This window comes from Cervus canadensis, chromosome 16 (assembly GCF_019320065.1).
Source record: "Cervus canadensis isolate Bull #8, Minnesota chromosome 16, ASM1932006v1, whole genome shotgun sequence".
NCBI lineage: Eukaryota > Metazoa > Chordata > Mammalia > Artiodactyla > Cervidae > Cervus > Cervus canadensis.
The window spans coordinates 21,967,759-21,988,260 of NC_057401.1; the positions used below are offsets into that span (position 1 = coordinate 21,967,759).

At 40.8% G+C, this 20,502-nt stretch overlaps 1 protein-coding gene across 4 annotated transcripts in view; it reads left to right on the forward strand.

The window, feature by feature from the left end:
- Window positions 1-20,502, forward strand: part of ANKRD55 (ankyrin repeat domain 55) — a 189,369-nt gene that overhangs the window by 76,506 nt on the left and 92,361 nt on the right. For all 4 annotated transcript variants that reach the window (XM_043489143.1, XM_043489146.1, XM_043489144.1 and 1 more), the window contains one exon: window positions 10,276-10,366. In XM_043489143.1, coding sequence (XP_043345078.1) covers window positions 10,309-10,366 — 58 coding nt within the window. In that variant the 5' untranslated portion in view covers window positions 10,276-10,308. The remainder of the gene's footprint in view (window positions 1-10,275; window positions 10,367-20,502) is intronic.

The window sequence follows — 20,502 nt, forward strand, 5'->3', positions numbered from 1 at the left end:
CATCTGGTCCCATCACCTCATGGGAAATAGATGGGGAGACAGTGGAAACAGTGTCAGACTTTTATTTTTGGGGCTCCAAAATCACTGCAGATGGTGACTGCAGCCATGAAATTAAAAGATGCTTACTCCTTGGAAGGATAGTTATGACCAACCTAGACGGCATATTAAAAAGCAAAGACATTACTTTGCCAACAAAGGTCTGTCTGGTCAAGGCTATGGTTTTTCCAGTGGTCATGTATGGATGTCAGAGTTGGACTGTGAAGAAAGCTGAGTGCCGAAAAATTGATGCTTTTGAACTGTGGTGTTGGAGAAGACTCTTGAGAGTCCCTTGGACTGCAAGGAGATCCAACCAGTCCATCCTAAAGGAGATCAGTCCTGGGTGTTCATTGGAAGGTCTGATGCTGAAGCTGAAACTCCAGTACTTTGGCCACCTGATGTGAAGAGTTGACTCATTGGAAAAGACCCTGATGCTGGGAGGGATTGGGGACAGGAGGAGAAGGGGACGACAGAGGATGAGATGGCTGGATGGCATCACCGACTCGATGGGCATGAGTTTGAGTAAACTCCGGGAGTTTGTGTTGGACAGGGAGGCCTGGCATGCTGCGATTCATGGGGTCACAAAGAGTCAGACACGACTGAGCGACTGAACTGAACTGAAGAATTAATTGAAATTTAAAAAAAAAAACAGTCTTTGTAAGAGCACTAATCCTATTTATGCAGGCTCCACCCTCATAATCTAATTACCATCCAAAGACCCTTCCTTCTAACAGCACCATACTGGGGACTGGGTTTCAACATACAAAATTTGGGGGACCATAAGTATTCAGTTGATAGCAAGTACTGTAGAAACATGAAAAAATCTGAATTATTTCAGTCAGTATTGATTAAAATTTTAATTAAAATTATATATCATGAATCTTAATGATAAGTTTTAAATAAAGAAGATATTGACTGAACTTCTTTGAGAATGTTAAGTACTGGTTAGTTATTGGCCTTTAAGTCAATTTCAAAACAAAGAGTTTCAAAAAAATTACATGCCAGTTATCAAAAAATATTTAAGTTTAAGCTACACTTACCTGTCACCTTGGCATTATAGAGTCTGTTCAGTACAGGAAAACATGATAAAATATTGAAAGTTCATATTGATAGATCCAAGGACTTCTGACTTTACAACCTTTTATTTGTTACAAGAATTTATAAATTTTAGAAAGTTTGTGGTGGAGAACTACATTTGGTCCCTTACGGTTGTAACAATGTTTGTTTTAAGAGATTGACTTTGTTAGTCTTATGAATAATTAACCTACTGATTTCCTTGGTCTGCTTTTACTTAACCAGAAAAAAAGGCTATGCATATCTTTCTAAAATCAGAAATAAACCTAAGGGCATTTTTCAGTAAAATAGGTAAGTGACTTCAACAAATTTCTTTAAAACAAATGCATAATCCCAATTTCTCACAATTGCACTTTGCATACTTTATTGGGTTTTAATTCTTACAACAATCCTATGAGATAAATATTTTTTGTCCTCATTCATAACTGTGGTTAAGTAATTTGCTTGATATCACAAAGCTAGAAATGTGCTGAGCTGGAACTTAAACTCAGGGCTGTCTGATACCCAGGCCCGTCACTGCCTGCATGCTGCCATTGTAGCTCCCACTTCCTTAACTTGAGCTTATCCCAGTGAAGGCTCTGGTTTCACCTGAATAAAATGTAGGAATACCTGAAACCTCTCTGGAAGTTCACCCTCAGTTTACAACACTATCAGAATATTATTGAAATATGGCAGCACATCTGAAATTCACAAATACATGGTTTTTTGTTTACACAGGAAACTGTCAAGGATATCAGAAGAACTCACCAGAAAGTTCTTAGTAAGAAAGTATTCCAATATGCAATGGTTAATTGAATTCTAATGCAACATTGTCAATGAACAAGTCATCGACTTTGGCAAGGGAAGTCCACTAATAAAGTCCTTCATTCACTAAATATTTTTTAGCACTGCCTTTGTGCCTCACTCAGCTGGACTGGGTCACACGTGGACAAAGTAGACGAGGGTCTTTATGAAGTTCATCCTCTACTGGAGAAATGTCTTTAATATGAGTTTTCCCAAAAGAAGATCCTGGGACAGTTATTCCAATGCAAGTGACTTATTGAGAAATAAGAAGGAAATGAGAAGGAAAGGTGGATGGGTGGATGTCATACAGGAGGGGAATGGCAGCCCATAAAAAGAATGTTATTAAATCAGTTATTGCAGGTGGCAGCAGAGCTTAATCTGTAAAGGGAAATGTTGGGAAATGGTGTGAAACAGCACATGTCAGAATCATTACATCTAAAAGCAAAGCAGCTAGAGCTTATAGACCAGCTCCCAAGAGTCACTGGTTGAGGGCCACTGTGGGTTGGGGGAGGGAATGAATAGCTCCCTGGTATTTCTGGCCTAACCCCCAGAGCTGGCAAAGTGGCCTTCAGCATTCTGGAAAAATGCCCTCAGGCCAGGATGTAGACTCAGGCATTTGAAAGTCCATTGAAGCATGCTGAGAAGTCTGGGAAATGACAGCTCAGGGATATGGATAATGAAGACATAATGAAATGCACAGTAATTACTGATAGTGGCAGTCACAGAAGGGAAAATGAAGACATTTTATTAACTGCTATTGGAGCTGGGCAAGGAGTCAGCTTACATAGAATTTAGAGTTTGGGTAAGGCCTCTCTGAGCTGAGACCTGGATGGTAGGAAGAAGCCATCGTGGTAAGAGTCAAAGGAAGAGAAATTTAAACCAAACTTATGCAAAGTCTGAGCCCCCACTGGTGCTAGCCTGGCTTGTCACCAGTTCAATACAAGATACGCTAAAAAATTGAGAGTACTTATAAACATAACCATTTAGAAATGGCTGTAGCAATTAAACATTGCCACATCTCCAAGCCTGTGGTAAGGGGCTTCTCTCCATGATCATGGTGTAGACCGTTTTGGGTGCTCTCTCACACTGGTATGGAAAGTCACACACAGTAGGATAGTGGTAAATACATGATATTTTAAGGTTAGTTTGTTAACTACAATCTAAATGTGTATATAAATCTAAGAAAAATAAGCACTTATCTATTTTTCTTTCTTCTCTGGCAACCATCTCTTTGTTTTCTGTATCTATGAGTCTCTGTTTTATTATGTTTGTTCATTTGTTTTGTTTTTTAGATCCCATGTATAAGTGAAATCAATATATTATTTATACTTCTGTATGACTTATTTAACTTAGCACAGTACCCTCCCAGTCCATCATGCTGTCTCAAATGACAAGAGTTCGGTTTTCATGGCTAAGTAATATCTCATTCTGCATCTATATCTTCTTTACCCATCCACCTATTGATGGACACTTGAAAAGTGAAAGTGAAAGTGAAGTCACTCAGTCATGTCTGACTCTTTGTAACCCCGTGAACTGTAGCCTACCAGGCTCCTCCATTCATGGGATTTTCCAGGCAAGAATACTGGAGTGGGTTGCCATTTAGTTCCATATCTTGGCTATGCAATGAACACAGGGGTGCATGTATCTTTTCAAATTAGTGAGGTTCTTTCCTTCAGATAAATACCCAAGAGTGAAATTGCTAGATTATATGGCAGTCCATGGGCGAGTAAAGAGTCAGACACGACTGAGTGACTGAACTGAACTGAAGGTAGCTCTATTTTTAATTTTCAAGGAATCTCCATACTGTTTTCCACAGTGGCTATATCAATTAACCTTCCCACCAATAGTGCACAAGAGTTTCCTTTCTTACATATACTCACCAACATTTGTTACTTACTGCCGTTTGGGTAATAGTCATTCTGACAGATGTGAGGTGTTATCTCATTGTGGTTTTCATTTGCATTTCTCTGATGATTAGTTATATTAAACACCTTCATGTGACAGTTGGTTATCTGTATGTCTTCTTTGGAAAAATGTCTGTTTAGATCCTCTGCCATTTTTAAGTCAAGTTATTTGATTTTTTTTTTTATGTTGAGTTGTATGAGTTCTTTGAATATTTTGGAAATTAATCACTTAGATATATTTTTTGCAAGTATCTTCTCCCATACAGTGAGATAACCTTTTCCTTTTTTGATAGTTTCCTTCACTGTGCAAAAGATTTTTAGTTTGGATATTCCCATTTGTTTGATTTTGCTTTGGTTTCCTTTGCCTGAAGAGAGAAAGCTAAAACAGTATTACTATGACCTTTATCAAAGAGAGTACTACCTATGTTTTCTTCACACTTATTTATTTTTAAAACTTGCTATTTTCATTCGTTTGAATTTTACAAGTGTGTTTTAAAACATTTTAGGATAACATTATTATTTAAATTACAGAAATGTATTTTATATTGTTTATTCTTTGAGGTTTGTTGAGATATGATTTAGCAATATTCACCCTATTGAAATGTTTATTTCTCTGAGTTTGTCAAGTGAATAGAGAGTGTATAACTATCACCATAATTAAGATAGAGAGTATTTCTATCACTGCAAAAGTCCTTTCTGGTCCCTTTGAACCTTTTGTCCCTTTCCCTCCCATATGGAAAGCACCCCTCTGATTTCTATTGTCTCTGTATCTTTTACAAGGATTCCTTACAAGTGGAAATATGCAGAATGTAGTGTTTTGAATCAGGCTTTTTTCACTCAGTCAAGTGCATTTAAGATTCACTCATTCTTTGCATGTATAAGGACTTAATTCGTTTTCATTGCTGAGTAGTATTCCAGGATATGGGTGTACCATAGCTTGTTCATTCATTTACTGGTTGTTGAATGTTTGAGCTGTTTCCAGTTTGAGGTGAAAATAAAGTGCTATAAACACTCACATATAGGTATTTGTGAAAACATATGTTTTTGTTTTTCTTAAGTAAATGCCAGGGACTTGAATATCTGGGCCATATTTATGTTTACTTTTTAAGAAATAGTCAAACTGTTTTCTAAAATGGCTGGGTTATTTTGCATTCCCTTCAGCAATGTGTCACAGTTCTAGCATCCTCACCAGCAAACAGTATATTTTTAGCTTTTCAAAGACATTCCAGTAAGTGTGTAGTAGTATTTCATTGTGGCTTTGATTTAGCCTTTCCTAATGAGCAATAAGGCTGAGCATGTTTTCATATACTTACTTGCCATTTATATATTTTCTTTGGTGACATCTTTGTTCAAATCATTGTTCTTTTTTAAATTAGGGTTTTTTATTACTAAGTTTTGAGATTCTTTGTGTATTCTGGATGAAGTGAAGTGAAGTGTTAGTCGTTCAATCTTGTCTGACTCTTTGCAACCGCATGGAGTATAGCCTGCCAGATTCCTCCTTCCATGGGATTCTCCAGGCAAGAATACTAGAGTGGGTTGCCATTCCATTCTCCAGGGTATCTTCCTGACCCAGGGATTGAACTCAAGTCTCCTGCATTGCAGGCAGACTCTTTACCCACTGAGACACTAGGGAAGCCCATATTCTGGACACAAATCTTTTATTAGATATGTTTTATAAATATTTTCTTCCTGTGTTTTTTCTTTTCATTTTCTCACCTGCATCTCTTAAAGAACAAAAGTTTTTAATTATGACAAAATTGAATCACAGTGGCTGCTGTGATTGAAGGAATGATTTTTTTAATTTCTTTTAATTTTAATTAAACTTAAAAAGTCATATGTAGCTAGTGACTACCATACTGGATGGCACAGCATATTAATGACTAAATGTATTCTCAGTGAACAATGTGTACTTTTAAAAAATTCTTTTATTATTCCTTGTTTGGATTACATTTATTGATATAACGTTATGCCTATTGAATCTAATAATAAAGATTGGGGCTTGCCTTCTATAAATCATTTTTTATTTTTAAATTATTTTTTATCATATTTTATTAATGCATCAGTTTCATGATGCTTTGAAGATTTAAAAACCTGGTTCTTTACCACACCCCTTCATAGGTCACAGCCTTATTGTGGTGAAGGGGCTTGAGTAACTCAATGAAGTTATAAACCATGCTGTGCAGGGCCACCCAAGACAGACAGATCACAGTGAACAGTTCTGACCCAAAAAAGTCCCTTGGACTGCAAGGAGATCAAATAGTCCATCCTAAAGGAAATTAACCCTGAATATTCATTGGAAGGACTGATGCTCAAATTGAAGCCCCAATACTTTGGCCACCTAGTGTGAAGAGCCGATTCATTTGAAAAGACCCTGATGCTGGGAAAGATTGAAGGCAAAAGGAGAAGGGGACAACAGAGGATATGATGGTTAGATAGCATCTCTGACTCACTGGGCATGAGTTTGAGCAAACTCTGGAAGATAGTGAAGGGAGCCTGGCGTGCTGCTGTCCATGGGATCGCAGAGTTGGACATGACTTGGCTACTGAACAATAGCAACCTTTACCATAGGTAGTCAGAGAAGCACTGAACTAGAGAGATGTTGTACATGGGCAAAGCCCTGTCTTCCTGGTGAGGGTATTCCTCAGTGTTAATCCACCAAGTAGCATGCTGAAGAAGGAAGTGACAAATGGGGTGAAGGAATGAAAGACTATTTTAGAAAATGTGGTCAGAGAAAGCCTCGATGTAACAGTGACATTTGAACTGGGGAAAAAGCATTCCAAGTGAAGGGAAAAAATAGCAAAGTTTTGGGAGTTTGGGAAAGGGCATGGCATGACCCAGGAACGGAAAGGAGACCAGTGTGGCCGGATATGAGAACAGGGAGAGTGGTGAGAGATAATCTGGAGAGGGAGCACACAGCCAGATTTTGCACAGTCACCCAGACCTCCTTTCTTTCCTCCTACGTTACAGATAAGAGTTACTGAATCACAGGCACCCGATATCTGTGAAAAGTGTGTGAATATGTCTGAATAATGGCCTTATTCAAAACACACTTGAAAAAAACAAGCAAATGTTATCTTACACTTGGCTCTGGTTGTACAGAAAAAATTCTCTCTATGTTTGCAGCCTGAGAAGTGGACTGAGCAATAAGAACTCTGACAGGAAGTTAGGGGGTGGGGTACCCACACCACAGATAAGACAGGCTCAAAAAGTCATATAATTTGCCCAAATCACACAGCTAACAAAAAACAAACTCGTGTCCTTTCTACTCTGACACTTTTCTTCAAAATGAGCCCCTAACAGCCCTTTTACAAACATGGAATTGTCTGTATTTTCATTTGGTTTTGGTAATGATATAAATGGGCACAGAAATATCACATTACAGAGACTTGCACCCATTTTGGGAAGCCCTCTTCTGTGTTAGTTTCTTGAAGCTGCTGTAACAAATTGGCACAAACTTGGTGGCTGAGAATATAGAAATTTATTTTCTCACAGGTCTAGAGACCAGAAGTTCAAAATCAAGGTGTCAACAGCACCATACTATCTCTGAAGTCTCTAGGAGGCAATCTGTTCCTGCCTCTTTCAGCTTCTAGTGGCTTCAACTGTACCTTCTTGGCTTGTGGCTGCATCATTGTAACCGCTGGTCACATGACTTCACTATGTTTGTCTCTTCTAAGGACAACTGTTGTTGAATTTAGGGCCCAATCAGATAATCTAGGAGTTCCCAGGTGGTGCTAGTGGTAAAGAACCCACCTGCCAATGCAGGAGATATAAGAGACAAGGGTTCAATCCCAGGGTCAGGAAGATTCCCTGGAGGAAGGCTCAGTAACCCACTCCAGTATTCTTGCCTAAACAATCTCATGGACAGAGGAGCCTGGCAGGCTACAGTCCACAGGGTTACAAAGAGTTGGACACAACTGAAGTGACTTAGCACACACAGATAATCTTAAGATGCGTTCACCTTGAGCTCCTTAACTTGATTACATAGGCAAAGACCCCTTTCTCAAATAAGGTCACACTCACAGGTTCTGAAAATTAAGAAGCAGATGCATCTTTGTGGTGGGGGCACCGTTGAATCCACCGCACCCTCCCTGTGCCTCAGCCTGAAAATTCTCCCCAAGCAGCCAGCGAGACTCATCAGACTCAGTTCACGTCTCTTCTCCCAGGGATATCTGGTCTACATTGCCTGCTGTCTGAAAAATATCATTTCAAATATTTTGCTTAGTTTTCTAGTTCTTTGAACTGGAGGGTAAATCCAGTCCCTATTCCTGCAGTGTAGCCAGAAGCAGAAGCTACACCCAAAGTGAAGTTCATCGAGCCTGGAGAACTTTCTTATCTTGCTTCCAGCTGCATCATCAGTGCCTGTCAAAATACCTGGAGTGTAGTAGTCTTTCCATCGCCATTGATGAGTTAATGAACAAATGAATTAAAAAGAAGTTATTCTAAGTCCTTAGTATTTCTAGTGTTTGGGACCAAGTAACCACAACTCCTTTTACCTCAGTCAGTTGGGTGAGTTTAGGCCATCTCTCCTTAGCAGAATATCCGCTAGCTTAAGCCAAAACGCCTTCACCAATTCTCTCTTCAGTCCCAAAAGTCTGATTTTCACATTTAATGCAAAAAAAAAAAGACACACAGCACTGGAAAATTTAAGAAATGCATCTATGGAGCACATTTTGGGTAATGATTTATAAGAAGTAGGTTTTGCCTGCTTTTAAAGTAAAATGAACACAGGGCATTTGTAGGGGGAAGGCTGATATGAGGAAAGTGAGTTAGTCATAGTATTGTCACAGGGAACTGAGGCCAGACAGTGTGTTGATGGGGAAAATGTGAGAGGCAAGAGATAAGAAAGAAGCTTGTATATTGAAAAAGGCTGTTGGTTTCTGCTTTTATTTTTATAGTCGCACACTAATTAAAAATTTTAAATTATCATTATCAACAGCATGTATGAGAGCATCTTCTACGTGACTGTTGGACTTCTCCAAATATCTGATTGTCTTGAATGTAGAGCTTTGTTTGTTTTGAATTTATTATATCAGGGTTTTAATAACAAATATAAAACAATAGGCTTATTATGATAAGCCTAAAAATACAGAGGTAGAAAAAGAACAAGTTAGAAATCTCCTACTGTAATCGCAATCCCCTGAAGGTGAAATTCACTCAGTCGTGACTGACTCTTTGTGACCCTATGGACTATATAATCCATGGAATTCTCCAGGCCAGAATACTGGAGTGAATAGCCGTTGCCTTCTCCAGGAGATCTTCCCAACCCAGGGATCAAACCCAAGTCTCCCACATTGCAGGCAGATTCTTTACCAGCTGAGCCACCAGGGAAGCCCAAGAATACTGCAGTGGGTAGCCTATCCCTTCTCCAGGGGATCTTCCTGACCCAGGAATCGAACCAGGGTCTCCTATATTGCAGGTGGATTCTTTGCCAGCTGAGCTACCAGGGAAAAGCCCCTGAGGGAACCAGTATTAACGGTATATCTTCATACACCTTCTTCTGCTCCTATGAACATATATAAACATATTTATATATAGACAATAGGAGGTTGGTGGTTTAATAAAAATGTAAACAAATGAAATATATAACTTTTTCCATTTGTTAATAGAATCATCCTACCAAATAAATTCATATAGATTTACTTCAGAGTTTTAAATCTAGAGTATGAATTTGCTACCATTTATTCAAGCTGCTTCTCAAATGATACACATTCAGGTGATTTTGAGGCTTTTTTCCCCACCACGTATAATACTAAACACCCTTGCGATTGCACACTGCTTTAATTTTATCGTTATGGATATCTGAGCCCTGAAATGCAACCTTTCAAACGCCACTTGCTTCCCCCATCCTCCCTGTCATTTGGAGAACAGAGTTGAAGGGAGACTAGAGATGAGTGGGGAAAGCCTGTAACGACTCCATACAGCACATGGGCAGCAGCCTCCTGCTACAATATTTACGTGCTATTCCATTGAGATGGCACTCTGCTCACATGACCCAAATGCAGTTCTCACTCCCCCAGGAACACAGCCGAATCCAGACTGCATTGGCAGCTCTGCACATGCTCTGTTTGGCCCTGTGAATCCTCACTCACCCATTGAGATTTCTTTTGGTTTAAAGCAGCACACCAGCTGCTGAATCTCCGTGACCTCCAGTATTTTCCTGGCCCAGATCCAAGGCAGGTGGCCCTCCATGAACACCATTTTTCAGGGTCTGAGCTTTTTTTCTCTCTCTCTTTGTTGGGGGCTGGAGAGTGTATAATAACTTACACGCGGGGATAGCTGATGAGTGAGACCATAAGAAGTAAGTCTTTTTCCTGTCAGGTATTAGAGGAATAACATTTACCTATTTTCATTATTTGCCTTGACAACGACCTGCAGCTCTAATGCACACTGAATTCTCAAACAGAGGGCCTGGCAGGGGCTGCTGTATCTGACTGTTGTGTTGACTGTAACGTGTGAGACGGTGTTTTCTCCTCTCTAGAGACCTGGATCCTTTTTGCCATTCTGATGGTAGATGATGAGACAGGCAACCATGGATTTCAGCACTCCATCTGTATTTGATCAACAAAAAGGTAAAAACGCTGCTTTAACTCATTCTTTGGTTCTTTGCATCTTTAGTTCAATGTAGGGATTTGCAGTTTACAGGGAGAGTGTGTGTGTGTGTGTGATGTAGAAAGAGGATTTCACATAGGAAACAAACCTGTTCTAAATGTTCACTTCTCATTTGACAAGCATTTGCAAGGGAAAAACAAGCTTATGGTCTGTTAGTCTTGTTATAGTGCTCCTACATACAAATTTTAAAAATTGGGTTTCAAGCGCAAAGCAGTTATTTCAGATAGTACCATCTTTATTCTCATTAGCTTTTTGTTCAGATCTTTAAAAATACATACATTATAGTAAGTAACATAAAAAGAAAAAATCATATATATATTTCAGTCTACTAACCCAGTATCGCATTGCTATAGTTTTGTAAATATCTCTTGATTCCCTCCAGGAATAGATGTTGCCCAAATTTATCTTGCTGTTGATGCATTATCTCCTCTGAGGTTGTGTAATGACTTATGTTATTATTTGCAGTGAAAGGATATATCTTTCTCATTTCCAATTTCCAACGTGGAGGTAATTTTCAACATGAAAAAAATTACTGTGAAATTGACCTATTCTTATTAAAAAAAACATGTATTCAGCCATACAGCCTATGTGTAATCATGCACCTTCTCTTTATAAGTACAGGAAATTTCCATTCTTTAAGTGTAATAAATATTTTTAGAAGATTTTTTAAAAATATCTGATACCTAAACCACTTTCAATAACATCTGAGTATTCCTCAGAATGCTAAGATCCTTTGGTTATTTAATTGTTTTGGCTATACCATGAAAATGGTGGTCCATGAAAGACTCATTAAGAAAATTCCTTTTCCCCCCTTTTCCTGCTCTAGGCCATAGTGTGTTTATTCTTCAAGCTACATCTGGTTTCACAGGTGAATTATTTTAGTTAGTTCGGTGCTTTGTGAAGTTACAGATTTACATTTAGATTTCTGAGCAATTACCTTCTGCATATGTTGTGTGTATCTTCCGAATGTGCCGATTCACAGAGTATTTGGATATGAACACTGTAGACAAAGTGATTGTTACAGCTGTGCCCACTTCATCCTTTCTCTTTTTTGTACTACTGATGGTCATCAGCAAGAGTGAAAATACGCTGAAACCCAAAGACCTCAAACTGGCTAAAAAATGACATTATTGAGTTAAGTAATCCAAATAGGAACACAATAGGTTTATTTTTATTAAGCTAATTTGAGGGAGCTAGAACTGAGTATGAAGAACTAGCCCTTCATAATGAATTCATCTATTCCAGTGTTGTGGCTCCTAACAAGACTGAGCCCAAAAGACAGTTAAAATATTAATTTATAATATTTATTTTCTTACAGCACCTTTCATGTGAGCAACTCACAACTATTTCTCCACTGTAGGCCTGATTCCCCACCTTTGTAAGTTAACTCTTTCCCTGTGACTTCCATCTTTATTTCTCAATCATTTCTCTCCAGAGGTGTTGTGGTACGGTGGAAATAGCACAGGCAGAATAGGTTGGAATTGTAGAACAACTACTTCTTACTGTGTGACCTTAGCAAGTTACCTGACCTCTCTGGGCCTTAATTGCCTCAACAGTAAAATTGAAGAAATGATGCTTACCTAGCAAGGTTGTTGTGATAATCTAAAATAATGTATGAAAAGCATCTGTCACTTTGCCTGATGTGCATTAGGAAAAAATGGAAGTCACTCATTCATGTCTGACTCTTTGAAACCCCCCCCAAAAAAGAGAAAAGAAAAAAGAAAAGAAACCCCATGGACTGTAGCCCGCCAGGCTCCTCCATCCATGGGATTTTCCAGGCAAGAGTACTGGAGTGGGTTGCCATTCCCTTCTCCAGGTGATATGCATTAAGTACTTTCAAATTGTGGCTGTTTTTTTATTATTATTAATATTATAATTAATATTTATAATTATTAAACCCTGAACTGTGAGTTCCCCAGATATGAAAGAGTATTCTCTTCTCTATCTCTGGCTCAAATTTAGCAGTCTTCAGGACAAATGAGGATTTAGTTAAGACCAGTTGACTAGATTACATTAATTTTTTTTTTTTTTTAGAACTCCAGGGTATCATTTAGAGCAACCCACAGAATAACAGTTAACTGAATGATAGCTGAATAATTCTGTTATCATGTTAATCCTTCCACCTTCTTAAAAACATGAAAGGTCATAACAAATTTAGACCATTGCATAGATTCTAAATATTATATTGTAGGGCAAAACCATGGTGAAATGACTTTCTCTTGAAAAGTTGAGTGTGGTTGGTGCTTTAGTAGAGGATTTTCCTGGAATTCCTGATATCTGGGGAATCAAAACCCTAGTGGTCACTGGCTTTACATGCAGATGTGGACAAAAGACATTACATCTGGAAAGATCTTAGAAGTCATGTAAGACTGCTGCAACGACAGTGCCTTTATGGAATTGGCATTTATGTATAACTTTGTGTCCTATTTTATTTTACCTTCAAAAGAAAAACATATCAAAAACCAAGGAAATCCATGGTTTTTCCACAAGTGATTGACATTTCACTGCTTGTTTGAATTACATATGGAAACTCATTGACAGTGTGGATTGTTCCTGGGGTTGGCTTGCTTTTTTATTTTGTTTTTATTTATGATTTTGAGTCATTGCATCTTCTACCAGCTGTTAACCATCAATGGGGCAAGGAGCTGGGGAGGAAATATTGCATTGTTGTTTGTAAGCTTTTTTATTATTTTTTATTATGATTATTAAAGACCTGACTTTCTTTTCTCATCACTACAAAATTACAGATCTATCTAAATGAAATGTAACATTGAAAAAAAACACAACTTGGTCACTTATAAAAATCACCTAGCAAGTTTTTGAAAATGCTTATGCCTGGATCCTATCACTGGATATTCCAATTTAACTGGTGAGGGACATGGCCTGACAAAGCTTCCCAGGAAATTCTAATGTACAACAAATATGGAGAAGCCCTTTTTCCATCTATCCTCTTAACTTCTCAGATGGGAAGGTGAAGCACAGAGAGATTAAAATCAAGGCCCGCTTGTGAGAATATCACACAGCTAATTAGTAAGAGGGGACTTCCCTGGTGGCTCAGTGGTAAAGATTCCACCCACAGTGTTGGAGACGCAGGAGACATGGGTTCAATTCCTGGGTCAGGAAGATCCCCCGGAGGAGGAAATGGCAACCCACTCCAGTATTCTTGCCTGGAGAGTCCCATGGACAGAGGAGCCTTGCAGGTGACAGTCTATGGGGTTGCAAAGAGTTGTCTAAGTGAGTGAGTGAGTGATAGTTGCTCAGTCATGTCCAACTCTTTGCGACCCCATGGACTGTCGCCCTCCAGGCTCCCTTGTCCATGGAATTCTCCAGGCAAGGATACAGGAGTGGGTTTCCATTTGCTTCTCCAGGACGCGACTGAGCACCTGAACAGTTAGTAACAGAGGGGACTGAGACCCAGCTGCTTGCTATCCAGACAACAGACTAAGAAATTTCTTTTCCTGGGCAATCTCTGGTCTTAATAGCTACTTTGAGGTGGGGGTTGGGCCCAGGTAGCTTTGGCCTATGGTTGCCCAGAGAATGGTCAGCGATGAGCACTTGGAAAATACTAATGCATAATGATCTTTGGGCTTTCCAGTTGGCTCTCGTGGTAAGCACCTGACCACCAATGCAGGGGATTTAAGAGACCCAGGTTTGATCCCTGACGGGGGAAGATCCCCTGGAGAAGGAAATGGCAACCTACTTCAGTATTCCTGCCTGGAGAATCCCATGGACAAAGGAGCCTGGCAGGTTAAAGTCCACAGGGTCACAGAGAGTTGGACATGACTGGAGCGACTTAGCATGCACACATGCACAATGACCTTCAGAGCTCAGATCAAAATCAGGTAGATTTGGAGTCCTTCCAACTGCATTTTTCTATTTTTCTCATTAGTAGAGGGAAATAAGACAATGCTATGCCAGGGTCTTGGGGACAGATGGACATTTGCTCTAGTCCAGTCTTAATCCTCATCCCAGCTGCGTGAACTGGGACATACTGATGAATTTCTGGTCAGTAAAATGTGGGTAGTGTTCTACCTTCACAGGGTGGCTGGGAGGCTCAAAGATTGTGTTATCTGACCAGGGGAATTCAGGCCACATCTCTGGCTTTCTCTATGAAGCTGTGAGGAGGAAGCCTGGGTCTTCACAGCTCTCCACTCTGGCTTTGTGCTTCTTGCTCTCACCATGGCAACATCTCTCTGGTCCCACGTGCTCCTGGCTGTCTTCCCTCTCAGAGCCCACACGCAGGGAAGGACCTGTAGTAAAATCATTTACTACAGAACACAGAGGCTCCTACTAAAGCTGAGACTTTAGTTATATAACCGAAGACGTTTGCATGAGGAGGAACCCAGGGCTCCGAGAGAAAATAGAACTGAGAAGGGTGCTCCCAAGGGCCTTACCCAGCCCAGCCCAGCCCTTCCTGGCTCTATGAGAAATGTCTGAGCACTGTGTTCACAGGGATCTGTCAGGGCAGTGGCCCACCCTCACAGGTTTCTCTCTGGTAGGGTTGCTGAGAGAATGTGAGGAGGCGCTCAGCCCTCCAGCCCAGATTAGTGCAGAGCGTCCATGTTCTAGGGCTAATTTGGTAACAAATTACCACAAACCGGGTGGCTCCACACAACTGACATGTGATCTCTCCCAGTCCTGGAGGCCAGAAGTATGAAATCAAGATGTCAGCAGGCGGTGTGCTCCTTCTGGAGGCTCCAGGGAAGAATCCTTCCCTGCCCCTTCCAGCTTCTAACCATTTGTGGCTTCATCACTGCAGTCAGCCTCTGGTCTTCACGTGGCCTTTTCCTCTGTGTGTGCGTCTCAGAGCTCTCTCTGCCTGGCTCTTATAACAACACTTGTGATTGCACTTAGGGCCTACCCAGATATCCCAGGATAAACATCTACTCTCAAGATCCTGAACTCTGGCTTTCAACATGTGAGGTCATATCCCCTCTTTTGCCTTCTAAGGTATTATTCACAGGTCCCAGGGACTGAGACATGGAGATACCTTTAGGGCCACCAATTAGCCTGCTTTATGGCATGAAAAGAGGTCAGATTTCAAGTTCCTTCTCAGATGTATGCAGCCTCCTTGCTGGGTTGTTGGTAAAATCCATTCCTATTTAAGCTAGAAGGAAGTTTGGCATTTGGGAGATGGGGTGGAAAGAGTATGCAATAAAATGGCAAAATTGAGATCCAAACCTAAACCTGCATGACTTCAAAACCCATCTTCTTTCTACTGCAGTACTCTTCCTTGGTCAACCATGTATTTTAATGAAGAAATAAGACATTAACAAAAATTAAAATTAATGAAGCCTATGTTTTTAGAATCAAGCTATTATCCCATTGTATTATGGAATTTGATGCTCCCACGTACAGATGTCTGCTTTTAATTTCCAACTTTTCATCCAAAATGGGAACTCTAAACAAAATGAACTTAGAGTGTCTAGATAACGCAATTTGCTGGAAGAACAAAGGTTAAAATTCTGCTGTGACAATCAGATTCTTCCAAAGGAAGAATAAGCAGATTTTCCCAGGGACTTGGGGAAGGAGTAGAGAAAAGACAGTCAGAGGAGATTGGAGAGAGGGGACAATTCGGGCTTAGCACAGACCTTGAAGGAGATGAAACCGGGAACACAGAGGTAAATTTTGTGATTAGACTTTCAGATTGATGATCCAGACAAAGGAAGATTTGATGGCAAATGACCATTCCAGAGTTTTAAAAGGAGATTATCTGTCACCTTTGAAAAAATACTTAACCTTCTCCCTCTTTTGGTCAAGAAAGAGGAGCCTAGGGAAGAAGAGATGGAAGAAGAATCCTTTTTCCAATCTTCTTGCCCATTCAAGACCTGACCCAGGCAAACACATTGACAGGAGGCCTGCCCCCCTCGCTCCTCTGCCTCCTTTGTGAGTCTCTCTGCAGCACACAGGAACTTCTTTTCCACCCACCAACTCCTGGCAACTGATGTGACACACCAGTCCACTCCTGGCTCCTCTGCTGGACCTAGCTAGAGGGAAAGTGAAAGTCGCTCAGTTGTGTCCGACTGTTTGCGACCCCGTGGACTATACAGTCCATGGAATTCTCCAGGCCAGAATACTGGAGTGGGTAGCTGTTCCCTTCTCCAGAGGATCTTCCCAACCCAGGGATAAAAACCAAGTCTCCCACGTTGCAGGCAGATTCTTTACCAGCTGAGCCACCAAGGAAGCCCGGCTAGAGGGAAGCCCCTGACTGATCTTATGCAAACAATTACTATTCACAGCCTTGGAGAGCCAGGAAACCGAAAGTGACTCAGTGGTGAGGGCAGTGGTGTCACTGTCAGCATATTCTCTGCCACAGCCGCAGTGTCCTCCAGATTAGGGCCTCTGGCCTGAGAATGCATCGCAAGAAGGAGAATCTGGGACTGGTATGCAGAGGGAATGGAGGCCCACCTGGTGAGCCAGATCTCCTGAATCAACCCTGATATTGTGTCCCACAGCTTGGCTAGATCAGCTTCAGAAGGCAAACCCTCAATTTAGCCCCTTGTCTGGAAGTCAGCTGGGTCAACACACCGAGCTTTTCCTACTGTTCATTAACATTCATTATGTTATTCATAATGTTCATTCATCTCTGTTCATTAACCTCACATTTCCTTAGTTACAGCTGTGTTGAGCAACTGATATCCGTGGATTTTCCCATTGAGGTAACCATTTGGATGCAAGGATATTTTAAAGGAGAATGAAGGAAAAACCACCAAAGTTGTAACTAGTTTTATTACAAAACTAGTAGAATAATGAAAATCTCACTCATCCCCAAATATGGGATAAGGTGAGAAGGTACTAGATACACCGAGGGTCTAGATACACCGAGACCCAAGGTTGGTATAAAAAATGGGTGTGGGCTCGATACTGTCTTGCACAAAGACCACATCCAACCATACTTATCAGCCTAATATAGAGGGCATGGCAACCCACTCTAGCATCCTTGCCTGGGGAATCTCCATGGACAGAGGAGCCTGGCGGGCTACAGCCCTTGCGGTCTCAAAGTGTCGGACACAACTGAACGACTAAGCAAACACAAGCCTAATACATAGGTTCGTGTGCTTAGTAACGGCCCTCAAGTTTGTTCTCTATGTGAAAACTTTAAATATCAGTTGCTTGTTGATGAGGCCACTTTTATTTTGTTGGGTTCATTGGGGGAGGAAATGAAGAGACAATGTTCCAGTCTACATGGAAAATATTTCCATTTCTAAAAATAGCCTCAGAATTTTAAAATATACACATGCAATATTTAATAACATTCTGATGCTTTTCTAACCTTTCATTTGAAAACAATTTTAAACTCAAACACTGGAAGAATAGTATAAAGAAAACTGTATATCTTTTAACCAGATTCACCTAATATTAACATTTTACCCCATTTACTTTATTGTTAGCTCTTTCTCTGTCTCTACATCTCTCAGTCTTGGTGTCTCTCTCTCTCTGCCTCTTTCTCTATGTGTATGTATGTATATGAGAATTTGTGTGTATACATGAGTGTATGCTCTTTTGTCTCATCTGCCTGCATTCCAATTTTGTCTATTGATCCAATTAATGTCTTTTACAGCATGCCCCCCTCCCAGCCCCAACCCAGTGCCAGAGTCAGTCTAGAATACTGCTATAGACTTTGTCTCTTATGACATTGACATTTTTGACTTACAGTCTCTCTCTCTTTTTTAATACCAAGTTCCTTCTTGTGGGTTTGTCAACACTTCCTCACAACTAGATTAGATTATGCATCTGCAGACAGAACACCATATGGGTGATGTAGTCATCTCAGGTTATCACAATATTATTTAAATTCTTTTAGAAGGTAAGTTGAGGTTACCGGTGTTGCCCTATTAGATATCAGCTGGTTCTTACGGAGTTCTTTAAATACTCAGGTTTCTTTCTATATGTAAAGCTAGTGTCACCTTCTTCAAAATATTCCAGCAATACAAAAAAGAATTCAGTATACAAAGTGTTGTATTCTCTTAACTAGCACAGGGCTCTGTTCTTCAGAGGTTCTCTTGGCCCCAGCCTGTTCCCAACTTCTCAGCTGCCAGTATGGACCCTAGCAATTCATCTTCCATGTGGGGATGGAGAATAGCTTCTATAGGGAAACAGAAATCAGGACAAGAATATTAACCAGTAGCAATAATCAGAAGGAGAACAATAACTCTGGCTTATTAAGCAGCTCCCATTTATTCATCCACTATGTGAAACTTTCATGCCTATCATCTTGCTTGATCCTCAACACAGCCCTTGAGAGAGATTCAATTTCTAGTCCACCTGAGATTACATGATTTATCCAAGGCCACACAGGACAAAGACAAAGCTGCAATTTTAAATCTGGTTTCTGACCCTCAAGCCCTCTTCACACTCCTATTCACCATGAAGTTATACTCTCTGCATTCTTATAACACACCCCATCAACCCCTTCATGACTCTTAGTACAAAGGAAAATAAAGGTGATGGTGGCTAAATTTGCTCAAGTTTCGCCAGGGCTGGGCTTTCATTTGAAATGAGCTCTGCACAGTGGGTTCGGTTTAGGGACAGGTTGACCTCCTCCATGGTAAGAGTGGATCCATGGCAATCTGCCCTTAGAGCAAAGAAAGACACCAGCCTCCTAGGAGGAGGAGGAGGCTTACAGGGGAGGATTACCCTGGAATATGAGCTGTGGAACTGATGTGATAAGAATTGGGAATTTGCAAGGTCAGGGCTTGGCTTGCACCACAGAAACGTTTGAAGTCAGGTTCTTTATCATTTTCCTACTCAACATGTTTATTCTGTGCAAAAACAGGTTAACATTTCTCCAAGACATAGCTCAGTAAACCCTGATCCTATAATCAAGGTCACAGACAGCAGTTGATAAAGAGGAAAAATAATTATTTTAACCTTGACATCTTAAGCTTTGATCCTGGGTGACCCTGAGATCGTTTCTCTGTTCTCTAATTCACAACAGTAAATCAGAACACAATCTGGTGTTTGTTTTTAAAAAACAACTCCCCAGACAACTTTGGGGAACAAAGAGCCTTATTTTTTAAGAACCGTGAGATGTATATCTGAAATTCATCTGAATTGATATATTTATCCTTCTTACTTAGTGCTATTCAAAAAAGATGTCCTGGAGTTTCGGCAGCAAGTCAGCTGACTCAGCATGACCACTATCGAGAGGCCTAGAGGTGGGCTTAGAGGTGTCCACTTTCAGGTGGTCACCGCCAAAACCAGTTGAAGAATGGATCCTGGAAGTGTTTTGTCTTAGAATAGTGGTCACTTGTAGAACTGAAGGAATCCCAGTGAATGTATAATTCTGTGTGAAAACATAAACCGAGGGGTTAGCTATGGAGCAGTATAGTGAACTGTAATGGCCACTGGGGTCAAACCAAAGAGTTCAAACCCCAGTGCTGCCACTCTTGTTACCGACCCTTTCCTGTCAGGCTCCAGCAAGGGTCAGCAAGGGTCCTTCTGACCAATGCCATTGGAGCCAACAGAACGAGGCTAACTTCAGTTCAGAAGTAAAGGAGAATTTTATTCTTTGATCAAAGAATGGAGGGGTGCAAGCTCAGGCTCTAGAGCAACAGTCCCAACATTTTTGGCACCAGGGACCCATGTCACAGAAGACAGTTTTTCCACCCATGGGAGACAGGGCACAGTTTGGGGATGATTCAAGGGCATTACGTTTATTGTGCACTTTATTTCTGTTATCATTAATCAGCTCCACCTCAGATCATCAGGCATTAGATTCCAGAGGTTGGGGACCCCTGCTCTGGAGGACACGGTCTCCCCACAGGCCATGGGCAGGGCTGCTTTATAGGGATCTCAGCAGCGGGGAGGGACGGAGCTCTCAGAGGGGAGCCAGACAGGTGCATGGCTCAGCTCCAGATCACAGTGCCGGGAGCAGTGTCTCGGCACAGGGCCCACTGCTGCCTCCTCAAGGACAGGAGGAGGAACTCTGGTCTGAAGTGCCAAGTACCAGTGTGAAGCCTCTGTGCGAGGCCCACTGTGATCAAGTGAAAACAGACCAAGCACAAAGGAAAAATAAAAACAGTTAGACTTTATCACCCAAACTCTATTTTTCTGTGAACTGGTAACGGGCGTGACTGCTGCTGATGCTTACTGC